This window comes from Lotus japonicus, chromosome 1, assembly GCF_012489685.1.
Source record: "Lotus japonicus ecotype B-129 chromosome 1, LjGifu_v1.2".
In the NCBI taxonomy this organism is placed as follows: Eukaryota; Viridiplantae; Streptophyta; class Magnoliopsida; order Fabales; family Fabaceae; genus Lotus; species Lotus japonicus.
Genome location: NC_080041.1, coordinates 96,898,513 through 96,911,120, shown reverse-complemented (window position 1 = coordinate 96,911,120; position 12,608 = coordinate 96,898,513). Strand labels below are relative to the sequence as shown.

Sequence of the window (12,608 nt, the reverse complement as noted above, 5' to 3'; positions counted from 1 at the left end):
TTTATTGGTATGATGGGTGCATTATTTTCTAATTTCCCCATGTTGTGTACATTAGCTTTAGCTTGTTGGTTGTGATTGCTAATAAAAACTTGATGAATTACATCATTTTCTAACGGTTTAGAGGATCGCAAATTGGTGTTCTCAAACAAGCTAAACACTACCATATTTTTGAGATACTAACATCGTAACTACAAGTTAGGGGTAGTGTTTGGCCTGGTCGAGAATGACTAATTTAAAGTCCTATAAATTGTGATCAAATGGTGTACGTCATCACTTTGTGCATATACAGTTACCAAATCCTAATTAGCATCGACCTATATAACCGAGGTTAGTTTTTGCAAACTAGCATCGGCCAACGAGCCTGACACATTGCGTTGGCTAAACCGATGCTAACAATTAGCCTCAACCATGAGCTGACTCTACATGTTAGCTTCGAGTTTTTTAATTTCAGCACAATACTAACATTAAGCCGACACTAAATCGGCCGTACAATCAATTCTTTGGTTTGGTTTACGTTTTGTTGTTCAATTTTTTTTGTGTTTCATTGCAATTTGCAACTGTATCATTTTGTAAATATTTATTATCTTTGTTGTATTTCATTTAGTTACATCTTGTGCTCAAAATTAATAATAAATTTTTTTTCTTTCAAAAAAACAAATTATTTACACACATATATATACCCTTGATTTTTGGAAATATATATAACTAAAACTATTATGTTTAAATAGTACTTTTGACTTTTCCTTTTGAATTCTCAAATGTTATTAAAAGATTTCTATAATTTTTAAAAGGATTTTTATTTCTATATTTCAGTAGAAAATAGAAAAACTCGTTTTTTCTATTTTGGTGAGAAATTGAGTGAATGGAAGGGGACAACAATCAATTGAGTAACATGGTTTCTTTGCTTCTTTTTTTCAGGTTTACAATATCAGATGTGAGTAAAAGATATATAAAGATCATCATACCATCATTTAAAGTAAAAAGAAGCTCTACCTCAATGTTTCAATTATATATTACCACACTAATACTAAATGCCACACATGTCACATGCACCAAGAGAATCTTCTCTAAAATCAGATAAAAGATGAATAGATGAGTTGCTAGCTCCTATTAATATACGGCAAAAACATAGGCAACATGATCATTTTGAAAATGGGGAGTGATAGTTTGATATCATTGTTGACTACCCACATTTTCCTCCCCCATAGTGCCAAGTATTTTGGCGGTAGTAATACAAGAAATGAGTGAAGCCTTGTGGTCCTTGCCCTCATCAAATGGCTCAACCTTCCTCGTTCAAAAGAGCATGATGAGGGTTTTAAGAAGAGTTCCTCTTTGAAATTGATTAAGAAGACTTCGATTTCTTGTCTCATCAACAAAATCTTACCATAAATTAAGATTTTTGTCTTTGTTTACTATCTGATTTTCATTTCACCGATAAAATTATGTCATGTCAATTAACAAAAAGTATTAATATGACATTTGTAAACTTAATAAATGAGTGATTTTTGAATGTCATGACACAATTTTATTAGTAAGACATAGAAAGAAACGTGCATTATATGAGGACGGAGGATTTTGATCCCAATTAGAAAAACATGAGTGAGGCAATTATATACTTGCATATGATAGTTTTTATTGACCGTCAACATTTTATTGGTGGGACAGAGACCGTTTAAGTACACAAGATTATCCCGTTTAATCCATCTTTATTGATCGTCAACATGGTTCGTTGGAAATGCTTGTGGAATCACAACATGGAGGATATATTCATTGTTATGGGATCAGAAGGTTTTTGTTTCAAGTCGTGGGATCAGAAGGTTTAGCATGTAGTTTGGGTTCATGTACTTGTTAACTAGTAATTTGCTTTGGGGTTAATAGTCAAGGTACTGTTCAGATTTTAGGTGGGTATTTTATAGTGGATTCTTTTGTAAGGGATGACCTCTTTGAGATTTGGGTACTCTTTTTCCTTACTTAGGATTTTTTCCCACTGAGTTTTTCCTAGGAAGGTTTTAATGAGGCTCTATCTCAAAGTCTCTTTGTGGTCATTGGGTGGGGTTTGTACACTCTGGAGGAGCAGGTTTTGATCAGAGTTTGGTTCTGTTTTTGCCGGATTTAAGGCTAATCAATAATATGAGTTTATGTCAAGCATGTACGCAAGCCCTTTTGTCATCTTCTGCTCTTCCTCGTTAGTTTTTTGAGTTTATGTAGCGTTTTGTTTTTATCAGATTCAGCTATTAATTCCCTTTGTTTGTCCATGATTTATGTCATGTGGGAGGACCAGAATAAGCATGTCTTCAATGGAGTCCAACCTTCATGCGAAAAAATTCTGGATCATGTATGCTCTTTATGTTAAACACACTTCAGTTCAGCAACCACCAGTTCATGGCTTTGTATCGGTATGGTAACGACCTAGTGGGGACATGGTGAAGGTTAACTTTGATGCATTGGTGTTTCAGCAGGTAGCGGGTTTGAGTTTGGTTGCTCATGATCATTTTGGGGAGGAGTTAGCAGCAGCTTTTGCTTATCGTGTGAATGTTATGTCTCCCTACTTGGGGAAGCGATTGGTTTTTGTTGGGCTTTATTTATGACATATAACTTATGCTTTCGGTGGGTGTGTTTTGAGACGGAATATTATTTCCAGCTTTTCTATATGAGTTCACGTTCTAAGACGAGCAGTGCGTATTTTAATTCAGTTATTAATGATTTTCGAGACTTAATCTCATCTTTCGAATATTTTGATGAGTTTACTTTTGTCTGTTGTTTTGAAAACTGTGCTGCTAATTATCTGGCTTAAAACTTAACTTTTTTCCCAATTTTGTTTGAGTTGTGCTGGTTTGCAAATAAATTAGACTAAGTAGCCGTGTTGGTCATTTGATAGAAACCAATGTAATGATTCTAATCAAGCGATTACTTGAGGAATGGACTATATTCCTCAATGCAGGTTCTTAAGACACTTCAAAAAGCTCTTAATGATCGCTATTGAGAAGTTTGTATCAGTGACAAAAGCTATTAAACTAAGATAAGGCAAAAAATGGATAGATAAATGCTTAAACGGTAGAAAATTGTATAAATAAATGGCTAAAACATTTAACGGCTGAAAGACTATAAAGAAACTTAAAGGCTGAAAAGTAAAGACATGAAAGTAAAAAAGAAAAGATAAATGCGAGAAACTTGTAGTTTGATTGATTGATTGTGTGTGTTGTTTACAAATTACCATTCCCCTATTTATAGAGGCAAATTCAGCTGACCTACGACAGTTAACCATCCTTGCCATTACCCATGTTTCCTAGGTTTTTACAAGCATTTACAGTCGTGGGGTATTAGAGGTTTCTTCTCCTGGTCAGCCTAGAAGTTTGGTTTAAGTCGAGCTTATTTGTATTGGATGGTTCTCAAATCTCAAGTAATAAATGGCTTTCATATTTTGAAGGATGAACCGCTCACTCCTTTAAGCACATGTGGGCCTTCTAGAACCTTGAAAGATATCTTCGTTGTGCGTTGAGACTTCTGTACTTTTGCTTGGACCTCGTCCACGTTCAGACTTCAGTCGTTTCATTGTAAATGATTGGTTGTTTGCATTGCCTCAGCTAGTTGCTCCAACGGCTAGTTTGCTACGTTGGCTGGTGCGACGCTTCAACTATCTTATTAGTCGTTGCAGATTTTTTGGTGCTAACAATTTGAAGAGGTTTCGCAAAATATTATCTATTTTTTCAGCACGGTGTAGTGGCTTCAATGCTTTTATTAACGAAAATCTTTCTAAAAAAGAAAAAAAAATATATACAGAATATATGCTAGAATGAAAAAAAGATACCGATCACCATCAAAATATAGTTAAATTATTTTTCCCCTCTCCCTTGTGCTTTTTACATTTCTTACTTCTCTACTAAATGAAAAAGGGCCCCTTTAAGATCAAAATAACCCCACACGTTTTGCCCTAGTATGACACTTCCCTTTCCTAGCTACAACCTCTGCACATCACCTATCTTACCTACATGTTTCATCCTAAATCCTAGAGGGGAATAATTATGTACTACATAAATAATGGAACAATCAATTCATTCATTTTACCATCTTGGTAATTATTGGAAAACCAAATCTAATGTAAAAAAAAATCAATTATGTTACAAATTTATTGTGAGCTATGCCAAGGACCAAGGTAATTATGAATTTTTATGTATGCCATCAACAAGTTAAGGGACATGTGAAATGGCTCAGCTGAAATAATACTAGCTTCCACTATATATCATCATGAACAAAAACCATATCCAATGAATGTGAGAGAAGAGGGTAAGGTGGTCATGATGATAGGGAAGAAGATGAAGCCAAAATGGGGTTCATTTTCCAAATAAATGAGCATGGCTTTGGTACTCAATTACATAAAGAAAAGAGACAAAAGAAGGACCTAACTACATTGACTACAAACCCTCTTCATCCTTATTACCTCTATAACCATTTCCAATACTCCACTCATTTTCTATTTGCTTCTTATTATGAGCATGTGGCTCTCACGTGCAACTCCATGTGACTCTTCTTTTTATGTTGGGCTTAGATTAACGGTGCCTTTAAAGTAACATACTCAAATTTTTTAATTCTATAGTTGATGCCCTGTAATGAAGATGTCTCTAATTGGGCTTTTTGACCAGGATATCTTATTAGTTAATTAATAAGCAATTGCGTTGCTGATGGTAAATAATTCGTTTTAATTTGTGTACGTCATGATAGTAATAACACTCATAATATTTTAATTTATCTGCCATGTTATATCATGTCATATTCGTATCACATATTATATTTATAATTTGAGTAAAATACACTCACCCCTCTCAAGGTTTGCAAGAATGACACTCCACCCCATTTTTTTTTAAAATCTACACTCCACCCCATTTTTTATAAAGGCAAAATTTAGTGACGAAAACAAATTCGTCACTAATAAAAAATAATTACTAATTAGTGAAAATTTAAATAAATTTAATGCATATACACTATCATACATTAATTTATAAAAATAATTTTACTGAATTAAATTTAAAAAAACTATCAACTCTGTCTGTTAAGTCCACGTCCCATCTATCTCCAAATCATATTTCTCACCACAAACGGTCACCACCAAGCCTTTGCTCTCTTTAACATGGCGACCACCGTCCCAGAATGTGAAACCCCATGGCACCACCATGCCTCAAAGTTTTGTTGCGACTTGAACCCCAGAACGTGAATCGCACATCCTCAAAGCCACTTGTTCAACTACTTATTGTGAACTTCACCTCTTTAAGTTGTGAGTGAACGCTCTGTTGGTTTAAGATGTTGTTGGATTTTGTTAAAAACGGTGCTCCACCGCATTGTTGGGTTCTAATAACCTCCGATCCACTTCATATTTCTTAATTTTGTTTCCCTATTTTCTTCACCTATTTGTGTTACTTTTTGGGTCTACAATCCAATTTTGAAAATTGGAGGTATAAATAGATTATTTTGATTAAAATTGAATTAATATCAAATATGAAAACACAAGCATGTTTCATTATGTTCGAGATATGGTTTGTAAACCGGTCAGGTGTGCTATTGCAAAATTTACATTGTGAATTTAAGGAGGAAGAACGCGATTGAGAGAATGGGGACGACTGTGATGTTTTCCATTTTAAATTTATTGGAATATATTAAAAATATTTTTTAAAATTATTGATTAACAAATTAAATAATAACTAATTATTAATGAAGAATATTTTTCGTCACTAAATTTGCCTCTATATAAAATGGGGTGGAGTGTAGATTTTAGATAAGAATGGGGTGGAGTGTAATTCTAACAAACCTTGAGGGGGGAGAGTGTACTTTACTCTTATAATTTTTTCTCTTTTTTTCTATATTTTGATGTTTGCATAAAGAAAATGTAGAGGCATCTTTATTTAGAAAAATGTTCCAATATTGTTGTATTTGAGCTAGGTCCAACCAGATGATGTTAGATAAATAAAATAATGTCGGTTATGGTTTCTCTAAAGCTTTTTTTTTTTTAACTCTCTAAAGTTCTCTCAACGTCAAGAAAATAATATTTTTCAATAAAGAGTAAAAATTTAAGCATAATGACAATTGCTTGATCTTATAGAAATCTAACACGTAAAGACATTTGCATAATGTGAAAGAAAAAAAAAGAGGATTAGAAAGGTTGGGCCTGCTTTTCAACATATCCTTTAATTTCTTACGTACTTAAGACCAGTCTTACCGATTAAAAGAAACAAATAATAACTTTTTGACCTTACTGTTTTATATTTAACAGATTATCGGACCCATCTGTTTATTTTTATTTTTTTTACAAAAAATGGTAGAACGGAGAGAAAACACTTCCAGACTACCGGGCAGGGTGCCAATGACATGTTGGGGAGGCCAGCAGAGGTCCACTTCTAGAAGGAGTGTCGGAGGATCTCCCCGATGAGGGATGCCCACCAACTGGGATTTGACTGACCCTAGGGGGATTCGAACCATTAACCTTTAAAGGTGAGAGCTAAATCTGGAACCTAAAACCAGTTGTGTCAACCCATGTTTGCCTATATGTTAACTAAAAGAAAAGAAATAAGATGGAACAGTATGATATAGTTTTTTTTTTTCTTCGGAAAACTATATATATAGTTTTTTCTTTGGGAGTAATGCCATCTTTAATTTGTTATGAAAAAAATTGAAAAAATAGAAAAGCTATTATAGTTAGTTTTTCGATGAAGTCTGAGTATAGAGTTGAAGGGAAGTATCATGAGAATTAACCCTCTTATATATGTGACAATGGTAACAATTAACTTTTGACCGTTAAATATAATTATGAACGATTAAGAAAAAAAATATATATATATATAATTACATAAACATATCCATTTAAAAATGTCATCTGACTTTTTAAAATGTCACATGACTAAATAGTTTCATTTATGTTCTTAAAAAAAGATAATGTGCCAAAAATGTTTTCATCTTAATCATTTGTGATCAGATCAAATACTCACGATTTATTCTACCATTTTCAGATAAGGGGTCATTCTCATATAATACATCCTCAAAAATTAAAATTATTTATTGTCAAAAAAATTGAGAATATATATATGGTGTAAAATAAGTACTGAAGATGCATGTATATGCCTGAAGAGGCAAAACTAAATAGAATACTTGTCGTGACTCTTGGAGAGACTTTAAGGAAAGGAATACTTTAGTGGAAAATTTTGGCTGGTGGTCAAGAACTGGTGGTAGCTCGAGATAACAACGACCAAGTATAAATCCTTGTGTGGTGGAAACTCATTTTCCATAAGAAAAGAACTTAATCTATCATAAAAAAATTTGAGTATATAATGATTTTCTTAATTTTAAAACGTGATTTGGAAGATTGTGCTCTTCAAGGCTAGGAGGTTGTTTTGCAACAACACTACAAGAATAAGCTTAACGTCGAGAGAGGCTCACGTTAAATGGCTCAATGCTAATATTTTAGCTTGAGCTTAAAATCGAAGGGACATAGTATTCATCGGAAACTAGCGTCATCTTGGTCGACGCTAAAACATGGGTAAGTTAAATGAGTTTGGTCCATTTGAAATTAGTGCCGACCAGGTCGGCGCTATCTTAGTTAGCGCATAAGGTTGGTGCGCTGACGTTAGTGAATGTTGGCCAACCTGACGCAACCATTAAGTGGAACAAATTTAAATTCTAACATTTTGTGTCGGTTTTGCATTCGTTTGGCCGAACCTAACTAGCCCGAATTAGTGTCGGGGCCAAAGCTACAATTTGGAGTGAAACTTCTTCTTCAATAAAACCATTTAAAAGTAACTTTTGTCATCCATTGCAAAAGCTAGCAAAACTCTAATTGCTTCTAGCATGACAATAGTTACATGGAGAGTGTTGATTGAAGGGGGGGGGGGGGGCACGAGCTTCTGTGATGGTGGACATCTCCGAAGATGAGATTGAGTGGCTTCATCATTTAAGCGGCGCTGGGGGTACCTCGGAAAAAACTTCAACGCTTTAGTCAGAGATATGGAGTTGGTAGGTAGAAGAGAAGAATATGATTAATAGTATGTACCTTCTAAGACTCGCCTTTTATAGGAAGGAGTTTGGGAAAACCGAGGTCGCAATAAGTGTCTAGTATGGTCGTAGGAGCCGTTGGATCCTCTCGCTCTCGCTCAGATCAAACGATTGCAGATGGATTTGCATATTGTGGCAGTGATCTTGAGCTTTGTGCCTGCTCCTTGGACTTAGTGACACTAACCCTTGGAAATTAAAGCGTTTAGGCCTAGGCACATTGTTTGGGGAGAGACGACATCGGAAGAATGTCGGTTTTGTAGCATGCGTAGTCAGAAGTAAGGTTGTAATCGGTTTGGTCAAGGTCGTAGTTGGGATCCGAGAGGGGTTGGAAGTAGTCAGTTTTCTCAGGTGGTTGTTGTAGGGTTTTGTTATTTAAGCTTAGATCTTCTTGCAAACCTGGTTACTTAATTATGTGGCTCTCGAGTGTTCATTATTGAAGGACCTGGAAGTGCCTGGGGGAAGAGGATGAAGTGTGACCGGCCGGAGGCGTCTTCTCGACTACTGCAACAACTCTCTTCCATAATTCCATTGCAAGATTCATGAGTAATCCATTCACATTCTTGATTTTTAGTAGGGACGAAGTGTATGTGCTCCATTCATTCTCTTTAGAGTTTTTTTCTTTTAAATTCTCAAACTACCCGTTACTATATAGTATAAAATTTTAATCCAACGTACTCTCTCAAGCAATCCTTATAATAACTTCAAATGAAAAAGAAAACACATTTTTTCATCTCAGATATTTGACACAATACTCTTCATGGGAGACAATCATATTCAAGTTAAGAACATTCATGTTTTTATGGTACTAACTCTCTTAGTCAGAGTTTTTCCCACACACAAATCTCGAATATAAAATCTTGGTCAAGGAGAATCAAGCATCTACTCGAACCAACCATTTGTCCGAGAAAATGTTTTTATTTATTGGGCAACATTGTTGGAAAAAATTTGTATACTTTGAAACAACAAAATCTTTGTTTTACTTTTATCAAAAACACCTTGGCTGTTAGCATTTCTATCCATGGCACTTGTGCTACTTGGGACTACCTGAAGTAAGTGGACAGCCACTGGTGAAGCAATAACTACGGACACTAGAAGCAACCACATTGTGACCCATTTTAAATGAACCTGAATTAAATGCAGGTTCCCCATTTTGATCATGATGTCAAACACATCTTCTATTCAACCATAATTAGCACAACTAATTTGATCACAGCCCACATGGCTTTATGACTATTTTGCTGTTTTGAAGATCCCACAGCAAGGGTGAGTCTTGAAACTGAATGGGAAACTTCTAATTCGAAAAAGTGTAAGTGGACTTGTAGAATGGGGTACGGTACTTTCTATGTGCCCCCCATCTCAATTTCTTATTGTTACCACCACCCAAGTTACAGAGCCTTTAGACTATGAGAACATGCAGTTGATTTATGAGGTACATATCTGATTTCTGATTTCTCTTAAAGTAAGATCTCATGTTTGAGTCTTGTGAATGGTAAAATAAATTTTATTAGAAAAACTAGTTCTACCATGATATAAATGTTTTGCATTCGAAGAAGGTTGCCTCCCTTCTTAATGTTTACCACCAACTAAAGTTACTGAGACTTTAGATTCTACGAACTTATGGTTGGCTCAGGTGGTGCATATTTGATTTCCTTTAAGTAAGAGTTCAAACTTGAGTCTTGTGGGTAGTAAAAAAATACTCACTGAAAGATCTAGCTCTACCATGATGTAGATGTTTCTAACTCAAATGATTGTCTCACATACATGATATTATCGTTGTGAAGGACCAAAGCCTTTAGACTCTGAAACAAGGAAATACAAAAGGCCAAGAAAGAAAGAGAGCCATTTTTCTTCATCCCTTCTGCTTTCTCTCGTCTATTGCTGCCTTTTGTAATCATGAGTCCTTGTGCCATCATTGCCATAAAAGTCTCTCTCATTCTCTCTCTCTCCCTCTCCCCTTCACAGATACAAACACAAAATCACAGCTATTTCACTTTCTTTTCACCCTCATACTAGTTTCTCACCAAGTTTCACACCTATAAAAACCCCTTGTAGCACAATTGTTACGCCTCACTCACTAACTATCATCTCTCAGTTTCCCATTTTTCATTTCCTTGTTACTCAGTTTTGCAAGAGAATCTTATCTCTCAAGCTTCTAGCTCTTCTCTGAAAGACTTGGTTTCTACAAGGGCAACAGCATGTGCTCTTTCTCTTCAGAACAGAGTCATTTCTTTTTGGTACTTCCTCGTCCATGTTCATCCAAGAAACACCTTCATTTGGGAAAACTCAACAGGTACTGTTCTATAGTCTAGACTGTCTAGTTTCTACCTGTCTTGTTTGCTGTTTTTTCAGCTTGTGTGCAAGTTATTTGTGTGTGTAACATTGGCTTGTGTGGTGATAATACAGAAGAAGGAGAACAACACAATTGAAGGAAGCAAGGCAAAGGAAAAGGATGGTTGTTGTGAAAGCAAAGATTAAGATGAAAAACTTGAAGTTGTACATGGAGAACCAAACCATCATAGAGGAGAATGAGAAGTTGAGGAAACAAGCCATGCTTCTCCACAAAGAGAATCAGGCCCTCATGTCTCAGCTCCAAAAGAAACTTTCAGAACAGAACAATACCAGCAATAACTAGCAATTAGCTATAATATACAGTTTATTTACTCTGTTCAAGAGTAGGAGAAATTAAAGGGTCTGTATTCTGATGTTAGCCCTGAATCTTAGATTCCCTTCTTTTTCTGGCAATTATAAATTTTCTAGCCCTGAGGTTATAAATTAATTAATTTTCTAGCAATAAGTTTAGAGTGGTAAAATAATTGCAAATAGATAAGATGCCAATTGTGACCACTACATGGAATATAAAATTGTGCAATGCTGTATTAGAGAAGGAGAAAGACAGTAGTCACTAGTTAATCATGTTTTGGCTTTTCCTCTTATGGCTTATGACTTATTAGTACAAATCAACTAAAATGGAGCTAATAAATTCATGGGATAAATTCATCTATAATTGTATAACCTTCATCAATTTAACAAGAATTTTCAATTGAATGTAAAGTTCATCAACTTTTTCAGTTGAATAAACAAAAACAAAAATTTTAAAAAGCTCAATAGTTAGCTTACTGTTTCCCAATTACTCAGGTATTGCTCATTCTTGGGATTACTATAGGCGGGATCTGAGTGGGGTGTCATTAAGGATGGTAGTCATACCTAGATCCAATGAACAAAGTAAAAATTATCCATGATGGCAAGAATATTTATCCATCATATTGTTTTGAGTCCTATAATACTCAACTATACGCATACCGCACAATATGTTTGTTGTGTTATTAAATTTTAAATTTTTTTATACATTGGAAAATAAACAGACAACACAGAAAATTACGAAACTGACAGGGAATCTCTAAACACGGGGTCTCTAACTTTGGAAACAAGGTCTCCAGAACCTGAACCCCAAGCGCAGGTAAGCGAGAACCAAATTTTGCCAAGCAGTCCGCTGCAGCATTTCCTACACGACAAAATTTGGTGGAGCTGGCATTCTCAATCCCTATCCAGCCACCCACGAAGCTCACCAAGCACCGGGGTGAACCTCCAGTTATCCGGATCATCCAGGGCCTGAAGAACCTCCACACAATCCACTTTGCAAGCCACCTATATGAGTCCCCAATTCCAAACAAACATGAGGCCATTCCGGAGTGCATTTGCCTCCACCATGAAAGTGTTTCCTCCTTCCTCGCGCAATGCAAAGCCAAACAACCAGAGGCCAAAAGAATTAAATGTTTCAAATAATTTTTTTAAATCAATTAAATGTTATGTTTCTAACTTTTTTTTAAGGGAAGGATATTAACTTTCATTACTAGTGGAAGAAATACATAAGTTGTTAGATAAGATTGGGCTGATTCTCGTAGGACCCTCCTCAATCCAAACATTACTATAAGACGTAGCTTGAACATATAACTAGCCGCCTCATTACAAACACGCTTGACATGCACCAGGTCCTAGGCTAGTAATAGACACTCTACAATCTTGAACCAAAGAGTGAAAGTAAGAATTCTAGCAATGCGACGTCCAAGCCTGAACCAGCTTCAAACAATCTGTTTCAAAGACAAAGTTAGTGAAGCAGAGATCTCAACATAAGGAGATTGCCCACCCAAGGCAAAGGACCTCAGAGACATTGGCATCTAGTTCAGGGCCTGCAGAGTGAGTCGCTGCAGCCAACAAGTTCCTGCATTCATCTGGCGCAACTAATATGTTTCTAATGTTTTATAATTACAGGTTAGATGATCTTTAGATTTTTTTTCAATTGAGTTATATGTTGTACTTCTAATCAATATTGTGTACATCGTTAATATATTGTTATTGTAATAACATTAATATTTTATTAATTTGTCAAACAAACTAATCACGCTAAAGTAAATTCAAGTTAATTAAAATACAACCAAAAAAAGTTAACTTAAATGCTGATAATATGTTCATCCCAAGTATATAATTATATAAGCACTCAACGGGCATACAACTGTCAACATTGTACCCAATACCCACATGGGTATGAGTTTGGGTACATGTATTATTTTAAAATG

General features: G+C 35.2%; 1 protein-coding gene across 1 annotated transcript; it reads left to right on the top strand.

Annotated features, from left to right (window-relative positions):
- The first annotated feature begins 9,891 nt into the window (after positions 1-9,891).
- Positions 9,892-10,947, top strand: LOC130728151 (protein LITTLE ZIPPER 1-like). The gene is made up of 2 exons (XM_057579517.1): positions 9,892-10,324; positions 10,438-10,947. Exons 1-2 carry the CDS (start codon positions 10,230-10,232, stop codon positions 10,664-10,666), a joined length of 324 nt encoding a protein of 107 aa, XP_057435500.1. The 5' UTR covers positions 9,892-10,229; the 3' UTR covers positions 10,667-10,947.
- The last annotated feature ends 1,661 nt before the right edge of the window (positions 10,948-12,608 follow it).